Genomic DNA, 23,856 nt, shown 5'->3' on the forward strand with positions numbered 1-23,856 from the left:
GTAACGCATCGTTAAAAATACCTTAGATGAAATGTTTGAATTATTTAAAAGGAACTAGAAAGTATCCTGGATGGTACTGAATTACAAGTATTAAATAATGAAATAAATAAAATAACTGAATTCATGTTATGTCAGGTTGCGTACATTTTAAAAGAGGAGAGAAGGAAAGATTCAGGTTGTCTCTTGGCCAGTGCTTTTTTTTATTTATCATTTTTAATAGGGTGTTACCACAGGGGAAAGTGTGAAATTGTGAGTCTGAAAAGTTTTTAACCTAGGAAAGAGAAGACAAGGCTAGCTTCTGAATACCGCAAGTTATGTTAAATTTCCTAAGCAAAGCTTACTGACCTTCTGTGCTTATTGAGAGCTCTGAGGCTTTTAGCTCAGAGTTTCTGCATCTGAAAAAAATGAAGCAGAGTTTTTCCTGTTAAGTCAGGTAGCAGGAATGTGTCCGAAACAGCCTCTGCGAAAGGGACGTTACCCAATGTTATGTAATGAGATGGCCTCTTGGCTCATTTTTTTGGCTTTATCACAGGCTTTCTGTAATACCTTGCACAAGATGCTCGTCTCTCTGCCTCAGTTGAATGTTTTTCATAATGACAGCAGTACTTCCCGACTCGTGATCTTCTAACTGAGAGGCTGGAGTAGCTGATGATGATTGACAGTTCAGCTGTTGCGTTGAAAGCAGTACTTGAAAAGTCCAAATAAGTAGCCTGAAGATGGCACCCTTTTGCAATGCTGTGTTGTTTCTTGGCTTCTACTTTAGATAGCATGGTTACCTCAATGGAAGGTCTGGGTTCTGACAGCGTCTTCGGTCTGCACGAAGACAGCCACTATCGGATAAGCAAGAGCCTGCTCAAGCCAGCAGAAGGGAGCACAGTACCCCTGACGAGAGTGAAGTGTCTGGTCTCCATGACAACGCCACATGATATCAGGCTTCACGGATCATCAGTTACACCAGCATTCATTGAGTTTGACACATCTCTTGAAGGGTTCGGGTAAGGTCCTACCGTGCTCTCAGATGATGTGGGGCACAGTGCAATGTTTTCTTACTTTCTTCTTTCAAAGAAATACTTGCAGTTTTTAAAGGACTGTTTGCAAACCTGAAACAAGTCCTTTAAAGAAAAGAAAGGAATAATTCAAGCCCCATAGATTTCCACTGTGTCATCCATTAATGCCTTGAAACCATATGCTTGCTTGCCATGTGTGAAGGCAGAAGCATGTATATATCTAAACGTTGGTAGTACCATCTCAGTTCTGGATTTCACGTGCCTTATAAAATGAAGGAACGCAGCATACCCTTACAGAAACTCCATTATTCTAGGATTTATGTGCGACATTTAGATGGCCCAAATGCTCTGAAACCCACTAAAAATTGCTGAAGAGCTTGGAAATGTGGAAGTGGGCAAATCAGAAATAGAAGGAAAGCAACGAAGGCGGCAAAGCTGAGTCAAATAACAGGGAAAAAAAATTATTATTAACTGGAAGTGTAGCCTGAATATAATACTTGGCTCATTCTTTCTTTTAGCACTCAGCATCACCTTCACTTGCTGTTTATCTCTTTCCAATTAAACACCTGCTGAGTGTTTAAGGCACTTTATAAGGATCATGTAATATGATTTAACTTAACAGAAGAAGAAAACATTACACCGTTCTCAGCATCTGTTTAAGGAAAACGTTTTGTCTTTTTGGTTGTAAAAATGGAATAGAAAAACCTCAAAACACTCATTATGTTCTGTGCTAAGGGGTAAGTATCTCAAAAATTGCCATAAAAATTGAGACCAATAGTCTAAGGAACAGGTATTCTTTAACTGCCTGCGGACTGGTTCATAGGCAGAGGCTCGAAATAGGCTGAAAGCTGGAATCACAGAGAGGGCAGTGTTGTGAGGTACATGCAAGTCAGACAATTGTGAATGGTGCCTCAAACAATAAGTAATGGTTCAAAATTCCCCAGAAGCTTGGTTAAAAGCTTAAAAACCTTGACTAGAAGCTTTATTAAAAGGTTTTTTTAGTGACAGGAACAACCAAAAATGACAACTGCTGGGAAGCCCAAAAGAGCGGGACAAATTCTTGTATGAGATGAGTAGCTCCTCAGTGTTATTGTTAGTCTCTTTTTTAAAAGAATCGTGAGAAGAGGCAGAAATGATCTGTTGTCCACAGCTGTACCACAGTTTCTTAAAATTGAGAAAGAGCTCCGCCTGACAGAATGATTCATCTTGTCTTTTTTTTTTTTTTTCCAGACCCGATATTTATACTAGTGTATTTCTTAAATCTGTTTCTGTCCTGACATGACCATCCACAGAGCCGTTTTCATCTTAGTGCACTTGCTCCACTTTATTTGGGATGGCTGATCTGAGAGCAGCGTGTAGCTTGGATATTTGGCAGTTCTGCGGCTCTGCATTCTCTTTTCAGCTTTGCAAAGAAAGGGTGCAGCGCCCGTTTTGCATCTAGTCTTCATATCTAATATAGTCAGGGACAGACTTTTCTTTGAAAAGGAATGGTGCTCAAAGCTCTGTTGCACATCCTTCGTAAAAGAAAATGTTTGGGACAGAAGAACTTGAAATATGCTAGCAAAATGAATTGTCGCTGTGGATGCTCCAGGAAATTTGTAGGTGCTGGTAACATGTCCAAAGGTAATCCACATAATGCAGCTGTGACTTCTTGTAATTCCAGCAAGTCACCTAAGTTTGCTATATCAATAAAAAAACCCTAAAATCTTTTTGGTCTGTTTTAAAGTGCCTGGGTGTTTCATGAATTAAACGATTGTCGTAGCCTTGCAAGTTATCTGCTTAGAGAGAACGTGCTTGTAACACCATTGACCATGGAGGATTCACCCAGAGAAGAACATTTTCAAGAGAGAGGAAGAAGTATAGAGTGAAAACTGTAATCAAAAGGAAGATAGTAGTGACCAGAACCATGGACTGCTGTTGCGTTCAAGATGGATGGTCAAGTTAACTTGCTATAGCTTACATGAGAACAAAATAACTCCTAGCTTTGCCAGGCGACTTACCTACAGTATACTTAACCTAGCCTGCTCAAGTGTCAATGTCAACAAAATAACGGTTCTTCAGCAGGTGGAAGAGCTGTCATTGTGCTTCTGGTAGGACAATCTATACAAACTGGAATCTGAACTCCTGTGGAGATTCATTCCAGCTTGGGTAGGCTGGTCGCTGAAACCGTCTGGGCTCTTAAAATCTTCCATCACTTAAGGGAGGTGCTTCTTGTATCTGTTTCCATTTTGTCCACAGCATCGGTGGCTTTTGTAAGGACCAAACATAGCTAGTTAGGTCAAATATGATGTTACTGTGAGACCGCTCATAGTTAAAATAAGAACACCATAGTATGCAATTAGCAGATCCTTTGAATATTTAGCTAATCCAGTCTCTGTGAGAGCCTAGAACATCTCAAAGGCTGCAGCAAGTCATGATTGCCCACAAGGGAGCATCTTGGGCTACGGAGCCACACGGGCATAAGTCTCTGCGCCTTTGCACCAAAGGCATAGGCTGCCAAAGATCGTTGCACAGGAGACATTGTTTAGCCTCACAAGGAGAAATCTGGAGAATTCCTTTCTACTTTTCATGAATAGTGTGTATTCATGAGTCAAGGAGAGTGATGGTCTGCTTATGGTATATTTTCCTAGGCTTTATTTTGTTTGTATTGAACTCCGGTTATATTGACTTCCATAAACTCTAGTGTGTAACTGGTCTTCTGTTTACCAGCTGCCTGTTCTTGCCAAGTTTGGCCCCCCATAATGCGCCTACAAATAATGCTGTTACAACAGGACTTATTGACGGTGCGGTTGTCAGTGGAATTGGAACTGGTAAGTACTTGAGTATGACTATTAGTGTTTTGTATCTGATATTTAGTTCTCTTACATTTCTTTGTTAGCCACGAAGTGATATGATAGTATGGTATTGGATGTTTTACACTCATAATTGAGAACTTCTTGTGTGCTGTTCACCCTACAGGAACCCGGTATGCTGCGGGGCTAATTGAATGTGATCACTTAGTTAGTTTTTAGACTGAGCACCTTTTTTAAGTTGAAGGTTTACTGCAGTTAGACAGTACTTGAAGCCTGTGAGCTTTTTGTTCTGCGGGAGCCCCCCAGGAGATGCAATGGAGTCAAGTCCATGTGGTGGATAGATCTTCTTCAACAAAGTCTTCTTCAGCTAGTCACACCTATGGAAGAAGTATCTTATCATTATATTAGTAGTTTCTGAGGGCTAGATCCATTTGCACATTTTTATGCCTAGGGAACTGAAACTGGGCTGTTCAGAACAAGCACAGCATCAGAGTTGATTTTTGGTTTCAGAATAGGAGGGAACAGTGTGCAACTCTTGCTTTACTTTGTTTTGAAGGAAGCCCCTCTGAGCTACTTTTATGTGGCTTTTCCTTCAAGCTTGAGTCAGAAATGAAAGTAGTAACTTTGAAGTCGATGAAGGAAAAATTTGAGGAAGCACAGCTGGTACTAACTGAGCTGCTGATATGAAAAAAGGAAGAGGAACAAGTAGGTATCTTAAGTACTAGCTACTGCAGCTATATAATGGGCTTTCATTTTTGCTTTTAGGTGAAAGATTTTTCCCACCGCCATCTGGTTTAAGCTACTCAACTTGGTTTTGTATTGAACATTTTAGTACACCTCCTAATAACCATCCTGTGAGACTTCTTACTGTAGTGCGGCGTGCAAACTCCTCAGAGCAGCATCATGTATGCCTTGCCATTGTCCTCTCAGCGAAAGACCGGTCTTTGATTGTTTCAACTAAAGAAGAATTGCTTCAAAATTATGGTAAGAGTTGTGTTGTGTCATCAGCTAATCCTGACAATATTACAGGGATGCGACAAGAAGTTTATTTTGAACTTAGTGTCTAGAAGAATTGTGTGTGTTGAAACTTTAGTTGTAGCTTCACCAGCTCCTAATGGGTTTTGACAATGGAAAAACGCAAAATGTGAACATTCATGTAGAAATTAAAGAACTTTTATAATTTCCAAAGAAGATTCGATACCTGCATACGAAGAAAAATTTTTGCCAAAACACTAAGTATTTTAGATTTGAAGGCAGGATTACATCATTGGGGTTTGGAAGGTTTTTGCCTTGTATTTATCTTGTATCACTCATTTTAGACATCACCTCTTGAGGTGCAATTGCTAACTATCTTTGCTTTGAAGAAGTTTGGAAATAGTAAACTTGCAGGTTGTGAAAGCGGTTTTGAAGCCAATCAGTCATTCACTTCATGTTTTAATGCTGTGATCGGCCTTCAGAAAGGGTTTGTGGCTTCATTCAGTGTCTGTGATCAAAGGTGGAATTACAGGAGGGGCAATGAAGATCTAAGTGAAGTTGGTGAGGCCAGTGAATTTGCTGGAGATATCTGTTGGTGGTGTGGGGGGGCTTCAGGCTTAGCAATCTCCTGTATCCTGCCTTGTCCCCCATCAGAGCCTCCAAAAATGGTTGGTTTTGACAGGTTATTTACGCACCGTGGCTGTGGAGGAGCTGAGAGGAGCAAGACAGCCTTCTGCATATGTTTCAGGCTTATCTCTTTACCAGACCAACACGCTGGGTTACAAGCAGTTATCAAAAATCTGTTCCTGCTTCTGTTTTTTTCTTTTGAGTAGCAGCACTAATGAAGAATTTATACAGCTGTTATTATTAAAAAAAAACAAACCACCAAACACCAAACAGCAAAGTAGACTGTTACAGAATATTCCTTATTTTAATGGTAAGCAGACATTCGCATCATTAACTGCCATAGTTTCTCTAAGTGGAAGTCAGGTTCAAAACCTAAAACTTGAGCTGAAAAACCTATAGCATAAGGGAGGAACTAAACCTCTTAAATTACAAAGATATTGACAGAGTTTTCTTTCTCAGAAGACCAAATTATTATAAGAGAGAATTAAATGAGTTTATCTTCATATTAATTGCTTTAGCCTGCCCTGGAGCTATAGATCCTGTGTTTTCAATCCATAAGCCCCTATGATCTAACTCTTTAAAAGAGATTGGATTTGAAGAGGCTTTATCAGAGAATATCTGAAGGGCTCTAAGGCTGTTTTTTAACTGAGCGGGATACTTCGCTTTACTGGAGTGCCATCCTGTCATGGCTAAGTCATAGTTGGTGGCGTACCGTTGAGTACCTGAAGAACTGAGATGGCAGGCCCAGCAGCACAGGGACTGAAGTGCTGACAGTCTATTGAAAGAATAAATGGGGTGGTTTAAGGATCCTTCTTGTGAGCGAGAATTGTGCTCAGAGGTGTTTGGCTGAGAAAAAGAACTTGAGATTATTTTTGTATCTGAAAGTTGGTTCCAAACACACTGCTTTTATCATTTCCCTTGTGCTATTTCTGAAGAAGTGAGTGTGCTCCCTGTGCAGGCAGCTGTTGAGGTAAGAGGATTAGTGGTTTCTTTTCCTTCAATATGAGAGAATGAAGAGAGATCTGAAAAGCTCCTGTTTTCTGTTGAAGCGTTCCCTGGTGCAGAATTTTTGAGCTTTGTCTTTGGTTGTTTTTTTTTTTTTTTGGCAGGGTGAGGAGGGGGAACGGGGACTTTCAGGTAGAGTGAGGGTCATTCTGCTTTGCGATGGAGAAGCTAATGCACCTGCAAACTGATTATGCCCTCTGGTATGAAGTCAAAGAATGCCTTTTAGAGAAATTTAAAATTGTGTGCTGAGAACTAAAGTCTATTTCAGCACTCGGGAGAAGAGAATACAGCACCCATCAGTGAAGAAAGACCTGGGACATGCTTGAAGAGTATAGGTGGGTGAGTTGGGGATAGGTGGCCAGCAGCTTGTGGGTTGCATCTCCTGCAGAGAGGCTGGGAGTGGGTTCCTCTGGCCGTGTGTCTGGAAGGCAGGCATTTGTCTTCACCTCCTCGCTGTTGATGGCTGATGGAGGCATGGGTGCAGCTCGTCTCACCCCGACCTGCTGCTGCTCGCATCAGGTCAGCGGCCTTATAACCCGGGCTCCACTTCTGTAGACAGCAAAATGACAATGAGCAAGCAATGTGCTCTTGTGGCCAGGAAGGCCAACGGAATCCTGGGCTGCATAGGGAAGAGTGTGGCCAGTAGGTCGAGGGAAGTCATTCTCCCCCTCTACTCTGCACTGGTGAGGCCACAACTGGAGTATTGCATCCAGTTCTGGGCTCCCCAATTCAAGAGGGATAGGGAACTACTGGAAAGAGTCCAGCGAAGGGCAACAAAGATGATTAAGGGATTGGAGCATCTCCCTTATGAAGAAAGGCTGAGAGAGCTGGGACTCTTTAGTCTGGAGAAGAGAAGGCTGAGGGGAGACCTTATTAATGCCTATAAGTATCTCAAGGGTGGGTTGAAGGAGGAGGGAGCCAGACTCTTTTCAGTGGTTCCCAGTGACAGGACAAGGGGCAACGGGCACAAGTTGGAACATAGGAGGTTCCACTCGAATATGAGGAAGAATTTCTTCACGGTGAGGGTGCCAGAGCCCTGGAACAGGCTGCCCAGGGAGGTTGTGGAGTCCCCTTCTTTGGAGATTTTCAAGACCCGCCTGGATGCAGTCCTGAGTAGCATTCTTTAAGCAATCCTGCTTCAGCAGGGGAGTTGGACTAGATGATCTATATGGTCCCTTCCAACTCTAAAAAAAAAATTCAGTGAAAATTCAGTGAATTCTGATACGGTAGAGGAAAGGCAAGGGCGACTTGCTGTGGTTACAGAGCTGAAATGGAACAGACAAGGAACAGACAATGTCTCAGCCCTTAGCTACCCCTTCAGTAGCAGCGCTTCAGAAAATTAATTTTCCTTAGAAAAGAAAGACAAGAGGAGAAGCCACCATGCTGAGGCTTGAGTTACAAGTACCCCTGGCCTGTGCTAGATGTGTGTTTTGCTAGCCAGACATCATATTTGTAGTCTTTCTTAAGGAAAAAACGTCTCAGGCTTTCAGCCTTATCTTTAACTTCACTTAGGCTTTGTACTTCAGCATGATTCTGATGCAGATGCTTTGAAAGGCGATCTTTTTACTTGTATCTTCTTTTTGGTGTGACTGAATTGTTTAAGCAAGATAGTGGCAAGCTTATACTGAGTGTCTGTGGCCAGGTGCTGGGAGGGCAAGAGGGGGCTTCTGTGGGAAGAGGCCAGGGCTGCTCCGGGCCAGACGTGGGCTGTTCCGGCCAGCTCTGCGGCTGACGTCCTGCAGGACATAGCTGAGCCCAGCAGCTGGTGGCACCTAAGGGAAAACACACGTAAGAGAGGGTAAAACACTTTATGGAGTGAGGAGTAAGGGAAAAAAATGTGAGAAAAAGCACCCCGAGGACACCAAGATGAGAGCAGAAGGAGGGGAGAGGGTGCTCCAGGCGCCGGAGCAGGGATCACCTGCAGCCTCTGCAGAGGACCACACGAGAGCAGGTAGTGGGGCCTGTGGAGGAGATCACAGTGGAGCAGGGGAAAGCATGAGGAGAAAGTCTGGGAAGTATGGGTATCTTTCTCCCCACAGTGTGAGAAAAGTGAAAAATAGCTCTGTAAGTTTGGACAGACATCTGTTATTTCTTGCTGACTACTGCTGTGAAAACTTTTTTTAGAAAAACAACAAAACATCTTTCTGTGACTTGCATGGGGGCATGAGAAAGTTACCAAAAACTTGAGCAAACTAGTCATTCCAGATAAATTTCAAAGGGAGAGTAGAAGGGGAGAAGTAAAACGTAATTGTCAAAAGTCTAAAGTATCCTGAGAATTTTATTAGAGAGAATGAAAGCAAAGGAAGAAGAGACACCTTGATGCTACCAAAACCATACTAGTTTGTTAATGTACAAGTATTTAAGGATTTCAGCCTAACTCTGACAATTTGGTCTTGAATACTTTCTCAAAAAATCTGATTTCATTCTTTCAGGTCTTGTATTTGAAAGTCTAAAGTCATTCTTGTTAATTGTATGACTTTATTCATATCTTGGTAATTGTACTTTTGTTAACTACATGCCTTCTAAAAATTTGGCTTTAATGTATTGCTGTAGATTGTTTTGCGTAAAGTCTGATGACCTATTCATCTGCTTTTAGCTTCTTAAAGCATTTCTACTGGTGCCCACTAACTGGTACTTTTTCTTTAGTTGATGACTTCAGTGAGGAATCGTCGTTTTATGAAATTCTTCCCTGTTGTGCCCGTTTCCGCTGTGGTGACCTCATTGTGGAAGGCCAGTGGCATCACCTGGTTCTCGTCATGAGTAAAGGCATGCTAAAGAACAGCACAGCTGCACTCTACCTTGATGGACAGCTTGTTAACACGGTTAAGGTAAAATAAATCTTTAAATCCTCGTTTTTACTGGTTGAAGTGATTTCTCTCTCTCTGCAGATATATATGTGCAAAAAACCCCACGCAAAACGAGAACAAAACAAAACAACACTGCCCCCTCCGCCACAAAACCAAACCAAACCACAACACAACAACACAAAGAAACCCCAACCCACCACCAAAAAAACGCGACATGCAGAGCCTTGCAAATAGGGGTCTATGCTCACTACACAGCTTGGAGCCAGCCCTGGTCCTGTTAAGAGGAAAAGATAGCAAATTCTTTCTCGGGCATGAGCAGTAGTAGTGCTAAAATGAAGTGGACATGTTGCATTTAATGCAAGTGTGGCGTGGCTGCGCTGCTGACTAGATTAATTAGAAGGATCATAAAAAGCTGAAGAAGACTTATCCCAGGACCGTGTAGCAGGTCTAACTTTGAATAATAGGGAGATTAGAGTAAGACAGGTTTGCCAATTTATTCAGGTTGTTCCTTTCCCAACCCTTTTACCACCCCAGAAGTAGGGGGTAAATAGGGTGAGTGGCCAGTGACAGCCACTGAGATGTCCAGTGTTGTTGTTGTAGATGGAACACATTTAGTTGAAAGGTGGAAGAAACTCAGAAGCCAAAAGCAGAGAGCAGTGAAGAGCACTGTGGACCTGTCCACTGAGCACAAAGCATTCCTGACCTGTAACCGATAACCAAAGAGCACCTGGCAGGTGTGGGCCTTAAGGGAGTCAGCTAAACCTGGTGTGGAGTGTAAATTAACTAGAGTTACTGTACTGCTATAGGTAAAGCAATATTTTGACTTTGAAAGTTTCCCTTTCAGTATTCCTTTTGCAGAAAGAGGACTATAGTAACTTTACTTTACAGCTAATAGCTGTAATACGTGACCATATATCTGGCCATACGTGGCTACATTCAATAGCTGTAACAGAATTTTTACGAGGTAGATAGAAAATGCCTGTGAGATTGTTATTGTCATTATATGCAGGCCAGCATCTTGCTCTCGTGTATTTGTTTTATTGTGGTCTGATAATCTTAACAAACTAAGTTCATCACCTTTGCACTTTAGCTCGAAACAGTATAATTACCAAAGGCATGTTTTCACTGGCTAAAAGAGGAGGAGAAAGAACACATGTTTATGAGATAGTGTTACTGCTTTTGCAAAAAATAATGACTGTCGTAGAGCACCGTGGTTTTAGAATCAAGATACAGCCTCGTTCTTTAGCGTTTTCAAGCATAGAACTCACATGTTGTCATCCCGTGTTTCCATATACACCTTCATCTCTTGAAAGCCGCTTGACTTCTGATCTTTGCATTTACCTTCTGGTTAATGTCCTTCACTGGCTGTTGCTGCGTGGTACTGTAACACCGTGAGTTACGTAACAATGATTTGGTACGTCCCCTGGTTTGCAAAACGCCTTCCCGGATTTTTGATCTGCCTGCTTTCTTTTGGTGGTACCCGTGCCCTGTCATTAACTTCACTGTGGTTTTTTTTTTCTCCCTTACAGCTTCACTATGTTCACAGTAGTCCTAGTGGGTCTGGTTCTGCCAATCCGCCTGTAGTCAGCACTGTTTATGCCTATATTGGCACCCCCCCCGCGCAGCGCCAGCTCTCTTCCTTAGTGTGGCGCTTGGGCCCTACGCACTTCCTGGAGGAAGTTTTGCCTGCCCCGGGTGTTAGCACCATTTATGAGCTGGGACCAAATTACGTGGGAAGCTTTCAAGCAGTATATGTACCATGTAAGTACAATTCAAATGGCACCTCGGAGCTTGGCCCAGGTGTAGTGGAATCTTCTGCATGCATCTTGGCAGAAGTGAGAAAAGAGAGTATATGGTAGCAGAGAGGAAAAACTAGCTGTTCCTAGGAAGAAGAGCAGTAGCTGCTATTGAAGAGGATAATAAAAATCCAAATTACTGTTTTAACAACTGGTAGTTCTTGTACTGAGATATGACAGAAGTGCTTGTATTCCTCACTTTGGTTTTAAACGAGTTAGAAATGCTCGAGGCTGTCATTATTCTTACTGTATATTATATTTATCTGTAGAAAGTGAAATTGGAAAGGCATTCTAACTTGTCAGTTTCTGGCAATAGCATTCATTTGCAAACCTGCAATGTATTCTATACTTTAAACACAGCTGTCTTGAAATGTCATTGTTTAAAGGGGTTAAATAGAATCATAGAATCATTCAGGTTGGAAAAGACCCTTGGGATCATCGAGTCCAACCATCTACCCTACTCTACAAAGTTCTCCCCTACACCATATCCCCCAACACCACATCTAAGCGACTCTTAAACACATTCAGGGATGGTGCCTCAACCACCTCCCTGGGCAGCCTGTTCCAGTGTCTGACCACTCTTTCTGTGAAGAACTTCTTCCTAATGTCCAGTCTAAACCTACCCTGTTGGAGCTTGAAGCCATTCCCTCTTGTTCTATTGCTGTTTGCTTAGGTCAACTGAGGAAATAGGTCAACTGAGAAAAAAAAAATAAATAATCAGAGGGGGATCGTGGTGCAGCCAATAGTCTTTAGGCGTTCGTTGTGAACAAATGTGGGCAATTCTGTTACATACAAACAGGTGTTCTTGTTTGAAATTGAGGGGAGTGCAACACAAAGAGATGTGAATAACCTTGTTAGAAATGTGTGTCCGTAGCCCTGTTTTTAATCAGACAACAGATTCTTCATTAGCTCTGGTAAGAGGCACTGTCAATACCGAGATTTTTCTGGTTCTGTAGAGCTCGTTGTCTTCCTGTGCAATTAGAGTACCTCCTCGCTGACATCACTATTATGTCAGAAGATATTCTTTACTTTACCTGGCTCTCACAGGGTTTTTCAGTGAAACATAAATAAAAATGGGGAACACATCAAGTCGTCTTGTCCTTGCATTGTCTTTCCCCATGAGGACCATAATGCTCTTCAGCTCTTCTGGAGAGAAACTGTCACCTTCTCAAGGAAGGAGGCAGTGAGTGATAAGAGTGGTAGGAAAACAAAAGTCTGTAGAGGGAGTGCACAGTCATGCTTTTCGTGGCGAAAGCTTTCCCTAGAGTGGTGACAGACACCCCCACCCCCCTCAAATGTAGATGATGTTCAGGCTGTGAAAGAACGAAGTATCATGAAAAAGAAGATAGCTTTCCTTGCCCATCTTGACTGAAAAACTTCAAAGAATTCAATTTTGTCATGTACAGATCTGTGTCACGCGCTTGCTTTTTTGATAGCTGGACAAACCTGGCAAGCAACTCTGGATTTAGGTATCTGCTAGTCAATTGTCATTTCTCCTGGAAGGCATTTTGACTGGTGGTGTGCAAGCTTTAATTACTGAATTAGCCAAAGAAAATTCCATTAATTGGAATTTGTTCATTCACTTCTGATAATTAAACATCTTCCTGGTAAGGCCATGTTCACCAGGAAGCACTGCAGTAATTTAAAAGAATTCTTAATTTCTTAATAGACTGACTTTTTCCAGCGTGGTGGTGCATTTTTTCCCCACACAAGCTTTGCTCAGTTTGTTGTATTTCAGGAGTGGTCTGCTCCAGAACAAAGGGTGTGTTTCTCTTTGGGGACACTTCATGTGCACTCTGCCAAACCTAAGGAGTTTAGGGGGTGCCGCGTGAATCTCTGGATCTTACCCTTTTCTCTTGGCCTCTCTTTTTCCAAAATGCTTGTTTTTCCTTAGTGTAATGATTATTTGTGGGAATCCAGGAGAAGAGAAGAGCCCTTGCAGTCTTCTGCTGTTGTCCTTTACAGGGAAATTATGTTCCAAATTGCCATTTGCCCGTGCAATGCTTCTTTCAGAAGTTTTGTCCCTGTTTTCAGTGACCAAGATTGCCATCTTCTGAGAATTTGTCCCATGTTTAAGTAAAATGGAAAACCTGATATTCTTTAAGTCTTGGAAGGACCTCTCAGAGAACAGTTGCTAGCTCAGGAGAAGGAATTCTTTTGTCTGTTCACTGAAATGGAGGAATGTTCTCAGGGCATCTGTGTGAGCAGAGGATCCAATGAGGATTCATTTATGGGGAGACCAAGACTCTGAAACCCTCTCTCAAGTGAGACTTGACAGAGACTCAGTCCTGGTTCAGCCAATGTAGACACCCAGCTTCTCACTCGTTTCAGTGTTAGGTGAGGAGCCTTCATGCTTTTTTAATTCTGTTAACGTGTTTCACTAGAATTGCAGGTACCTTTTGACCTGGAATGAAGATGCAGAAGTGAATGTCTATGTTGAGCTTTCAGGTGGTGAGTTTTGCAGGCTTCCTCTGAGCTTTTGTAGGCAGCTGTCAATCATAGTGCTTGCAGTGCCTCACAACAAGCATCCACTTTCGGAGCAGTGCACAGGAAATATTAAAGATACAGTTACATATTCTCTTGAATGCCTGGGCCTTTTGGTCTTTATTCAGTCTTGCATCTCTTGTACCATTCTCTAAAGTGGTTTTTTTTCTCACAAACTGTTGTAAAAAGCCTGTTGTCGCAGGCAAAGATGCAGAGGTACCAAATAGTCTGGGTTTTGTTTACTTTGTTTTTCTTGTGGTGAGAAGAGAAGTGAACAGCCCAAATTGAGTACAGGAGTAATATTGGCTTCCAAAAATTCAGATGAGGGAGCACCACATCTTCTTACGGGCTGCCCAGGGACGTGGTGGAGTCTCCTTCTCTGGAGACATTCAAACCCCGCCTGGACACGTTCCTGTGCAACCTGCTTTGGGTGGACCTGCTTTGGCAGGGGGGTTGGACTCGATGATCTCCAGAGGTCCCTTCTAACCCCATATCGTTCTGTGATCTCCTGCGATTCTATTGCTTGGCCAAGCCACAGGCTGCCAGTTGCCGTTACACGTTAATATTGTAGACCTTGAAAGGAAATGTTTGATGTGCATTGCCCTTTTGTATTAAGTAGCAAATTTATTCCACGACTTGTATGCTATCAAACTGCTCTTTGGTACAGCAAGGAAGTATGTAAAGACAATATCATATCTCAGCTATATGTAAAACCTTTCTATAATATCTGTTCTGCAATATAATTTGCTTAAAACTTTTTACTCTTGAAATTGAAAAGCAGTGCTATTACTGAAATGAACTTTTATTTTGTCTTTAAGGCAAAGATTCAAAGTCTGAAGGAATCAATCCATCTCCAGTATCTTTGGTACCGGAAGAGAAGGTTTCTTTTGGCCTCTATGCGCTTTCAGTTTCTTCATTTACAGTGGCAAAAATAAGGAAAATTTACAACAAGTTGGATAGTAAAGCCATTGCCAAACAGGTATGTTGGGAGATGAGTTGGTTAATGTGTACTACTTGTTTGTTCCTTTCTTTTAACTTCTTTCAAGGCAATTTGCTCAATGCAACCGGGAGCAATAACGTACTTGTTAGAAGAGTTGCCCATAATCCGCTTTCACATTTAAAAAAAAAAAAAAATTACAAAAAAATTGAAGGAGATTGTACTCCGAGATTTTATTCGCGTTACTAGTAGCTATGTATTTTAGCACCTTTTGAGGGTATTTTTGCTTTTTAATGTAGATGGCAATTGTAATCCTGTTGACAAACAGTTAAGATTCTGTTGTTGAACAGTATTTCTACTGTTGCAGATGAATGAAACTGATAGTTTAGTCCTCTGACTGTGATTCAGATTTGGAAACCAGAATATTGCTTTACATTTTTTTTCAAAATATGTTAAAAGTCACTGAATTATTTGCTCAAAGTACCATCTGTGAAGAAAGGCTGAGAGAGCTGGGGTGGGTCAACCTGAAAAAGAGAAGGCTCAGAGAAGACCCCATTGCAGCCCTTCAATACCTTCAGGGGGCTTGTAAGAACAATGGAGAGAGACTTTTTACCAGAATGTGTAGTGACAGGACAAGGGGCAATGGTTTTAAATTGCAAGGTGGATTTAGATTGGGCATAAGGATGAAACTTTTTACTCTGAAGGTGGTGAGACACTGGAAGAAGATTGCCTAGAGAAGCCGTGAATCCCCCCTACACAAGTTATATTCAGGCGTGCATTAAAAAAGAAACAAAAAAAACAAAAAAACAAAAAAAACCCAACTTTTCCCTTTAGCCCCTGCTTTTTTTCTTGTTTTCTTCAGCTGGCTATTTCTTCTCATGAAAATGCCACACCTGTGAAGCTGCTACATAACTCAGCAGGGCATTTGAATGGACCAGCACGCTCCATCGGTGCAGCTTTGATAGGATATTTGGGTGAGCTGAGCACTTGAGAATTCTTATGTTTAAAAATTATTAATTATTTGTCAATAAAAGCTTAGGTCTAGAAGATAAATCATGTCGTTGATGAATGTTAATGGTACATTGTTAAATTTATTTAACGTTTTTATATTATACAGACTTTTTTTTTTTACTAACATGGGATGCTTGTTTCAGTTTATATGAGTTAGCATTATGAAAATATACTTAATTACTTTACCTTAGGTCATAAACTATATTTTCCAGTGCAATATTTCCTTCACCTCTTCTTCTGAGTTGCCGTAGTTCTTCTACTGATATTATTTTCATAATTCAAGCAATGCTAGAATGCAAATTACTTGTATGGATTCACAATGATTTTCTACAAGAGTTAGACTTGCTGTTATTTAAATTTATATTCTCTGCCTATGCTCAGGAGTGAGAACATTCGTCCCCAAGCCTGTTGCCACTACACTGCAGTACATTGGTGGAGCTGCTGCTATTTTGGGACTTGTAGCCATGGCATCGGATGTAGAGGGGTTGTATGCAGCTGTGAAGGCCTTGGTCTGTGTGGTAAAGAGCAATCCACTAGCCAGCAAAGAAATGGAAAGAATCAGAGGTTACCAGGTATGTAAGAAACGTCTTAAAACAGACCAGGCTGATTGAATTGCACTGTCTCTCCTAGTAGTTCCCATGGAAATTCCTTGTTCTGGTGTAGTGACCTGGGTTTCTGCTCTTAATTTTACTGAGCTCTTGGCTAATTAGCATAGATAGTTATTTAGGATGGCTTTTAAAGGAGAGGGTGGAAAGTTTTGCTAAGCAGTTGTACACGTTTAGCTACTTTGCTGAAACTGAGCTTTTATTAATAGCAAGGAAGAGCCCAACTATGGCACTTTGGTGATTCTTTTCCCTTGATTGTGAACACACTCCTGCAAGCCTGGGAGTTTCTGTCTCCGTGACCTGCCAGCAAGAGAGGAGGATAGGGACACACGAAGAAAACTGAGCAAGTGGACTTCTAGAATCACCATTTTGAGGATACTGCACAGACTTTATAGTTAGTGATACTATTTGCTTTCAAGCCGAAGGCTTCTTAATTCTCCATCGGGATAGGGAAAGTGCAGTCAGTTAGGCGGAAGGACTGGTTAACTGACTTTACATTTCTTATGAAAAATGCTTTACTGAAACAAAACTTGTTTTTTTGTTTTTGGTGCTGTGGTTTGGGCAGTGTATTTACAAACCTTATAATACTAATGACTAATATAGTTGCATCAAAACATATTATTCCATGTAATTCCTGGAGAAGAGGAGGCTCCGGGGAGACCTCATAGCGGCCTTCCAGTCCCTGAGGGGGGCCTACAGGAAGGCTGGGGAGGGTCTGTTTACAAAGGCCTGCAGTGACAGGACGAGGGGCATTGGTTTTAAGTTGGAGAAAGGGAGATTTAGATTGGATATTAGGAAAAAGTTCTTTACTCTGAGGGTGGTGGAACACTGGAACAGGTTGCCCAGGGAGGTGGTTGAGGCCCCTTCCCTTGAGATATTCAAGATGAGGCTCGACGAGGCCCTGGGCAACCTCGTCTGGCTGGGGATGTCCCTGCTGACTGCGGGGAGGTGGGACTAGATGACCTTTGGAGGTCCCTTCCGGCCTGGACCAATCTATGAATCTATGTAGCCTGCTGCAGACCTTGGCTTACTTTAACCAAACCGATCTGGATGGTGTCCTCCTTGCACTACAAGCAGTCGGTGGATCATCACATATGACCTTACATTGGACTTGTATTGACCTCAGCAAATAGTATGCTTTGAGAGAGATTCCCAGACACCTGTATTTCTTTAGTAATGTGTCAAGGAGAGGATGATGAAGCTGAACATGCCAGTATATTGAGAGTTTAGCAAGTGTGCATCAGAAGACAAGAAATAGTAATAGTACATCTGGCAGTTTGTTCTTTGCCAACCCAGGTTCTAAGAAGTTAAAACAGAAATGAGGCCTGAAAGGGTGACATCTACAGTCATGCCTAAGGCAACAAAGGGTAGCAAGAAAAAAAGAAAGTCCGGCTTATTCAGGTTTATGTTCTCATGGCTGCTTTTCATCAGTGCCTCTCGTTTGTGCATGCACTCTAGGGGTGCTGTACCTAAGTCTGCCATGTTGCGGTCCAGGAACTCGACTATCTGAGAAGGTGTCACGGGCTGTCTTGAACTGTGACTGCCAGAGAGCAGAGCGCGGGGTGTGCGCGCCTAATCCTCAGGGCCTAGGTACCCTCTGCAGCGTAAAACAGATGGTTTATGAGCTGGAGGGTGTTCTGGATGTGCCCCTTCTCTAACTAAACATAATGCTACTTTCCAGCTTTTTCATCTAGAGTATCAACTATGAGACATACTTTAAGGGCCTTCTCAAAAGGGATGCAGACATTTCATCCATACTTCTTTGTGCTTAGACAACATTGCTATGTGTTCATAGGCTACTAATTCTCTTTCTGTTTACTTGTTCAAGTTGCTGGCAATGCTGTTAAAGAAGAAACGATCCCTTCTGAACAGCCACATACTCCATCTGACCTTTTCCTTGGTGGGAACTGTTGATAGCGGGCACGAGACGTCCATTATTCCAAATTCTGCTGCCTTCCAGGATCTGCTCTGTGATTTTGAAGTATGTAAAGCTGCACAGGAAAGCGGTGCTGATGCTGGGTAGTGATTAAGTCAGATGCTGATAGCATAGCTTAAATATCGAACAACGGCAAACTAGGTTGTTATCCTGAGAGCTTACTATTTCCTATATAGTACAGTAATGCAGTTGAGCAACAAGATTATTCATAACTTTTCCTTTCCAGCTTGAATCGGTGTAGAAACACTGAATGGGTACCACAAATGTTTCTGCTTTTTGTTGCTTAGAAGATATATTTTGTAGTTTTCCATTAGCAATTCCTTTTAACCTGTGTATTCTACTGCAGTACATGTATCGAGGCATGAAAGATGTACTGAAAATAACAGTAGGAGGTAAATTTCCAGCATAGCACCTAGGAATCACCTTATCATACGTGTCCTGCAAATTTAATAATAAGGCAGTTAAAATTCTACTTGCACAACCTATGAAATATTTAAGTGTTGTTGTGCTAAACTAAGGAAAGTAGAGACGTTCAGAAAGAAATGCTAATGTAATAGAGGCTGATAAACAATGCGTAGAAGTCGTTGTTTAGTGTTTGCTCCTTTGGCATTATCTGTACCTGTCACAGACAGAGTTAAAGTATTCTGATTCACATATACTAAAATAAATAACTAAATGAAAATACTGTTACCACTATTAATCCAGCTATAAAATACTGAATTAACAGCGCACGTCCATCTTGCATAAATGGCTTTATGGAGTTATCCATTTCCTTTTTTGAGATGTTTATTAGAGTATTTCGGAGCACTCCTGGAAACTTTATTTAAGGGTCTTGTCTCTGAAAACCTCCTGCTGCTTACTATAGCCTTTATTTTAATAAAATCAACTGGCCTTGTCAACTTTTTTTTTCGAGAGTGTAAAGGTCTTTAATCACCCAACTTCCCCCCTTCCCAAGATCAACAATTCGCTATAATCATGGCACAAAGAAAGAGGAAATGAAAAGGGCAGACCTGAGCCTCTTTTTTTTATTTTTAAACCTCAGTGGGGATCTAATACAGACAAAATTTGTCATGCAGCAAATTTTCCTCTTTTTTTTTTTCTCTTTTTTTTTTTGAGGGGTAATGTTAAACCTAGAAATAAGTTTGTGCTGTGTCGAAACATAAGTTCTTCGGTATCGTGTAACTAGTTGTTCTTGAACAAACCTTCTAAATTACAGTAATGCTTCCTTTGCGCTCACAAAATTAAACATAGACTTAATAGAATTTATTCCAACTACAAGAGGTAGTATTTGTGGTAGAGGTCTTAAAATAGATGAACTGTTTAGCAGAGAGAAGAGTGTGAATCACAGCCTAGCTCCTTTTACAGTGAGGCATGAATTCTGCTGAAGAATACTCTTCTCTTTTTTCCCTGTTTTAATTATTTTTCTTTCCCTTATAAAGGAACCGGCAACCGCTGTACAAAAGAACCAATTTCATCATGTTTAGATCATGTCTGTCTTTTTTCTTTTTCTTTTTTTTTCCCCTTGAAGACCAAGAACGACTGGGAAAGGAGTACAGTTAAGAGAATAAAAAATGTGCAAGTGATAGGTTTGTGAGTCAGTAAGAAGAAGCTTGCCAAAAACCTTTGGTTTTGGCTTGGACTTTTTTTTTTTTTAATTATTTCTGTATTCAGAAATCAGTGACCCAAGCATTACACTCAGATTGGATAAATTAGGTGTTCTTACTCTTACACTAAACAGGGAAATGTAAAGATTTTTTTCTGTCATTAGGGTTGATAAGGTAGAGGAAAAGAAAAAATGAGAAAGCTTTTTGTTGAAGCCAGTTTTATATACCAGCACGCAAGTATTAATTATGCTTTGTTCAATAGCAAGTCAGTTCTAAGATTTGCAGCTATAACTGGGAGCTTTCTGGCTTTTGTATCTTTTATTACTTCTATTGATTGAACAATTGATTTTTTTCTTTATTTTTTTTTTTGGTAGAGGATCTAAATAATTTAAAATGGTGTGCAGGAATTGCTGGGTAAAAATAATAATAATAAAAAAACCAACAAAATCAGGGAAGACCTTGAGTTTAATCTTGGCAGAAGGTAGTAAGGTAATTTTACAATGAGAAAATCTTCACTTCAGCCAAATAACCTTAACATGGCATTTCACATCAGCCTTGTAAACCCCAGTAACTCCTTTTGAAGAAGTCATTGCACCATCTGTTCCAAGAGAAATTCCATATAGTATGTAACTTTTTTATCCAGAACTCTTCTAGAGTTTTCACCATGATATGTTTACAGAGAATATGTTTGGTACCATGTGTGTTTCTGTAGTCTTTACTAGTATATTTATCTGGTTGAAGAATCAACAATTGAGAACCTCGCAATGAGCTTTTGAGTGCAATGGTCAGATAAATAGTCATGTAGAAGAACAGTTTTAATCTCTTCAAGCCTTTCGTAACCTCTGGTGTATTAATTTCACTTTTGAATCTGAAAGTGGATTTGTGTACAAAGCATGTCATTGTTTATTCTGTACTTCAGGTCTGGCTTCATGCACCCTATGAGCTTCATCTCTCGTTATTCGAGCACTTCATCGAACTTCTCACTGAGTCAAGGTATGAGCCGATGCGAGCCTTAGAAATGAGACTTACAGTGTTAGGTAACATGTAGAGGAGTCTCCAATTTTAAACTGCCACTTCCTCTCTTCTCTTCTTCCAGCGAAGCAGCAAAGAACGCAAAGTTAATGAGGGAATTCCAGCTTATCCCAAGACTGCTCTTGACTCTTCGAGATATGTCTCTGTCCCAGCCTACTATTGCTGCGATTAGTAACGTGCTGAGCTTTTTGCTTCAAGGCTTCCCCAGCAGCTATGACTTGCTCAGGTAGCCCACAGCTGTGATAAGTCTGGCTTGCTTGTTTATATTATGTTCGTGATCTTGGTCAAAAATACTCAATGGTCGTACTGCTGTGGAGTAAGGAACACGAAATGCTTATGTACTAGACTGAACTAGGCATCGGCAATATTTTTTTTAATTTGCGTATTAAACTCAGTTTGCATCTAAACAGGTATGACTGAGGGATTAAACTGGCTTAATGTTCTGAATGTGGAAAATGAAGGGGCTGTATCGCAGCTCCCTTGTTCGTGTGAAGCACTGAGCACTTTTCTTAAATATCATTGAATGTTACTTGAGATGGAGTATAATGATGCTTCTGGTTAAAATACAGCTTTGATTACTCTCCTGCGTGAAAGGTTTAGTTCAAAATTTTTTCTTAATCATCACTGCATTAAAAAAAAAAAACAACACAATGATTTAAGGCTATCAGATATAGTACTATTAATTCTGATGAAAATTACGTACATAATTGTAATGCATACGTACAGGAGTATTTGAAGTGCCTTTAAATGAGTTCAACTCCTTGATAACTAAATTTTTTCTCATCTCCTATTTCATTATAATGGAAATGGATAAAATATTGCAGGGCTTGGGAGTTCTTTGCATATGAGTGGTTATGTTTTCAACTTCTCACTTTAAGTGCAGTTAAAGGTAGCAGAAGCATCACCCTGAACAACTTACCTGTCTTTGTTTTAGTTATACATGATAAAAACGCGATTCAAGAATAAAAGCTTTGATTTTATGCTGAAATGGTTACAGAGCAGATTGTGGAATGCCTATCTGAGTGTTCCTTGGTCTCCTTCCTGGAAATAAAAATGAAAAATATTGTATAACTTGGGAAAGGATATAGTAACTAGTGACCATTTCAGGTTAGTTCCAGAGGAAGGAGGAATATATTGCATCTCCTTTCTTGGAGTAGCACATCATTGTCTTGTTTTGGGAAAACCGTTAGCTTGTGTTACATCACCTCAAGCTATAGGCATAAATGTTTTACCTGAGTCGAGTAAATCACTGGTTTTGATGTAATACTTCTTCAGCTGTAATGGTTTGAGAATAATGTTTTGTTCTCCTTTACCTGGTGGTGTTCCTTTTGCTAGGACTCCCAGTTTCCTTTCTTGAAACTTAGCGTTTGCAGGGTCCTTTGCCTGCAAAGATTCTATTAGTTGCTAGACATTAATTTGGCTTTTGGCTAGTAACTTTAGATGGAGACAGTTTTTCCTCAATCTTCAGATGTGGGAAAGCTGAAGCTTTTGGGTATCTCCCTCTCACTAGTGTTATGGCTTTATATTTAAGGTGAATTATTGATAGATGAGAGTGCACCTGTCATATCGATGAATGATATTTTTTCTGCCTACATCAAGGTTTGGACAGTTCATCTCTTCCACTTTACCTACCTTTGCGGTCTGTGAGAAGTTTGTAGTCATGGAAATAAACAATGAAGAAAAGCTTGACAGTGGTAAGTGATGGCATGGCTCAGAAGCAGTAGAAGAGAAATACTTTGTGATCTCTATGTAAAATGTAGAAGCAATATCATTAGTAATATTGTAATTTTGTTACGACCTGGCTGCCAGTTGGTTGTGATACTTCAGTTTTCACTATTGCGTGCAAAGCAGTGCAAAACCCATGTACTCTTCTTTTGTTTTCCTTCATTTAACGCTGCATGGTTTTGTTCTGTTTCCTCCACTTGCTCCTTCAAATCAGCTGTGCATCTCTGCTTCCTTGTGGGGAGAGAAAAAAAAGACAAAAAAAGGTTACTAGATGCATCTGCCCTCCAGGTGTGGAGGAAGTGAAAGAATTAACTACGACAGCCTGTTTATTTTTTTTTTTTAGGCAAAAAAAAAGAAGTTCTACTGTCCTTCAAGAATGCTTATATTGACTTGTTTTGAGACCGTTTCTACCCTTGTTTTCCTAAAGAAAAAAGGCTTATGCAATTGTCTTTTCAGTCAGTCTCCCTGACCGGAAATGTTTTAGCCCCAGAGTGGGTGTCACCCATATAACTAGATGGGAGTGCTCAAAGATCCTACATTTCTACATTTCTTGGGAATATACTGGTGCACAGGGACACGTGAGAGAAGTGTTTCTGCTTTGCAGTTAGCTTTTTTTGGTCTGGGTTCCCAAAGAACAAAGTTTAGGCAGTCTGCGCATTCATTGTTGCGTAGCTCTCCTGTTCCTTTTGAATACTTTTGCTTATTGTAGCCTCAAAGATGATTAAATTCGAGATTTTTAGTGAAAAAGAGGGAGTTGGGTGTTGGAGAGAGATCCAGATTGGTGTTCTCACTATAGACCAGCTGTGGTTTTTTTTTTCCCAGGTTAACCACAGCCTGAGCTGCTTTTTGCCCACCCTAGGGCACTGAACAACCTTGGGGAGCAATTGAGGCTGTGACAGGAATGGAGAGAAAAGCTTTTGAAGTGAAGGATAAGAGATTTTTAGGTTACTGATCTTCACCAGTTTTGCTTTATTTTCTGCCATAGAAGATGCTTTGTGTCTGTGACTTGTGCACCAAAAGAGTCTGTCTCCATTTTTGCCTCAAGTTGTGATTTTCATTTTTTTAAATAATGTAAAAACGTGGTCCTCCTTTGACAGCATAAAGCATAATAAGAGGGATTTGCAAAATAACTGTAAAGCTAGTCCTGAGCTGCACGTATTGGCTTGTTTTGCAGTGTGTTTTCCAACTGACAGTGAGTTTGGGGTTCTGTCGGAAAAAAAGGAAACTAATTTTTCTCCCTGTTTCTTAGATTTGGAGGGAGTTGGAAAGTATCAGGCTTTTTCTTGGGATCACCCTCCCACTTCCCCCCAGTTGCATAATGCCAAATAATAATGCTACCATTTTGTGGGGAGGGAGGGATGAGAGGTGGTGGTGGTGGGGTTGTTTCTATATTTCTACCTGCCAAGAGTGATTAGCTTAGCTGATTTGGACCACCTCAGTTTAGATTATTGTCTGAGAAGCTGCGATTCCCTTTTACCCATTCTTCAAACTGACCAAACTCTGTGTGACAATG

The 23,856-nt window shown here is 40.9% G+C and overlaps 1 protein-coding gene across 1 annotated transcript in view; it reads left to right on the plus strand.

Annotated features, from left to right (window-relative positions):
- The window catches only part of WDFY3 (WD repeat and FYVE domain containing 3), a 129,759-nt gene that overhangs the window by 52,228 nt on the left and 53,675 nt on the right, over nt 1-23,856 (plus strand). The window contains exons 16-27 of the mRNA XM_074154371.1: nt 768-995; nt 3,717-3,817; nt 4,565-4,783; nt 9,053-9,234; nt 10,743-10,974; nt 14,312-14,472; nt 15,293-15,404; nt 15,823-16,013; nt 17,875-18,027; nt 20,506-20,579; nt 20,683-20,844; nt 22,218-22,312. Of these exons, the coding sequence (XP_074010472.1) occupies nt 768-995; nt 3,717-3,817; nt 4,565-4,783; nt 9,053-9,234; nt 10,743-10,974; nt 14,312-14,472; nt 15,293-15,404; nt 15,823-16,013; nt 17,875-18,027; nt 20,506-20,579; nt 20,683-20,844; nt 22,218-22,312 (1,910 nt within the window). The remainder of the gene's footprint in view (nt 1-767; nt 996-3,716; nt 3,818-4,564; nt 4,784-9,052; nt 9,235-10,742; nt 10,975-14,311; nt 14,473-15,292; nt 15,405-15,822; nt 16,014-17,874; nt 18,028-20,505; nt 20,580-20,682; nt 20,845-22,217; nt 22,313-23,856) is intronic.

This window comes from Numenius arquata, chromosome 10 (genome assembly GCF_964106895.1).
Source record: "Numenius arquata chromosome 10, bNumArq3.hap1.1, whole genome shotgun sequence".
In the NCBI taxonomy this organism is placed as follows: Eukaryota; Metazoa; Chordata; class Aves; order Charadriiformes; family Scolopacidae; genus Numenius; species Numenius arquata.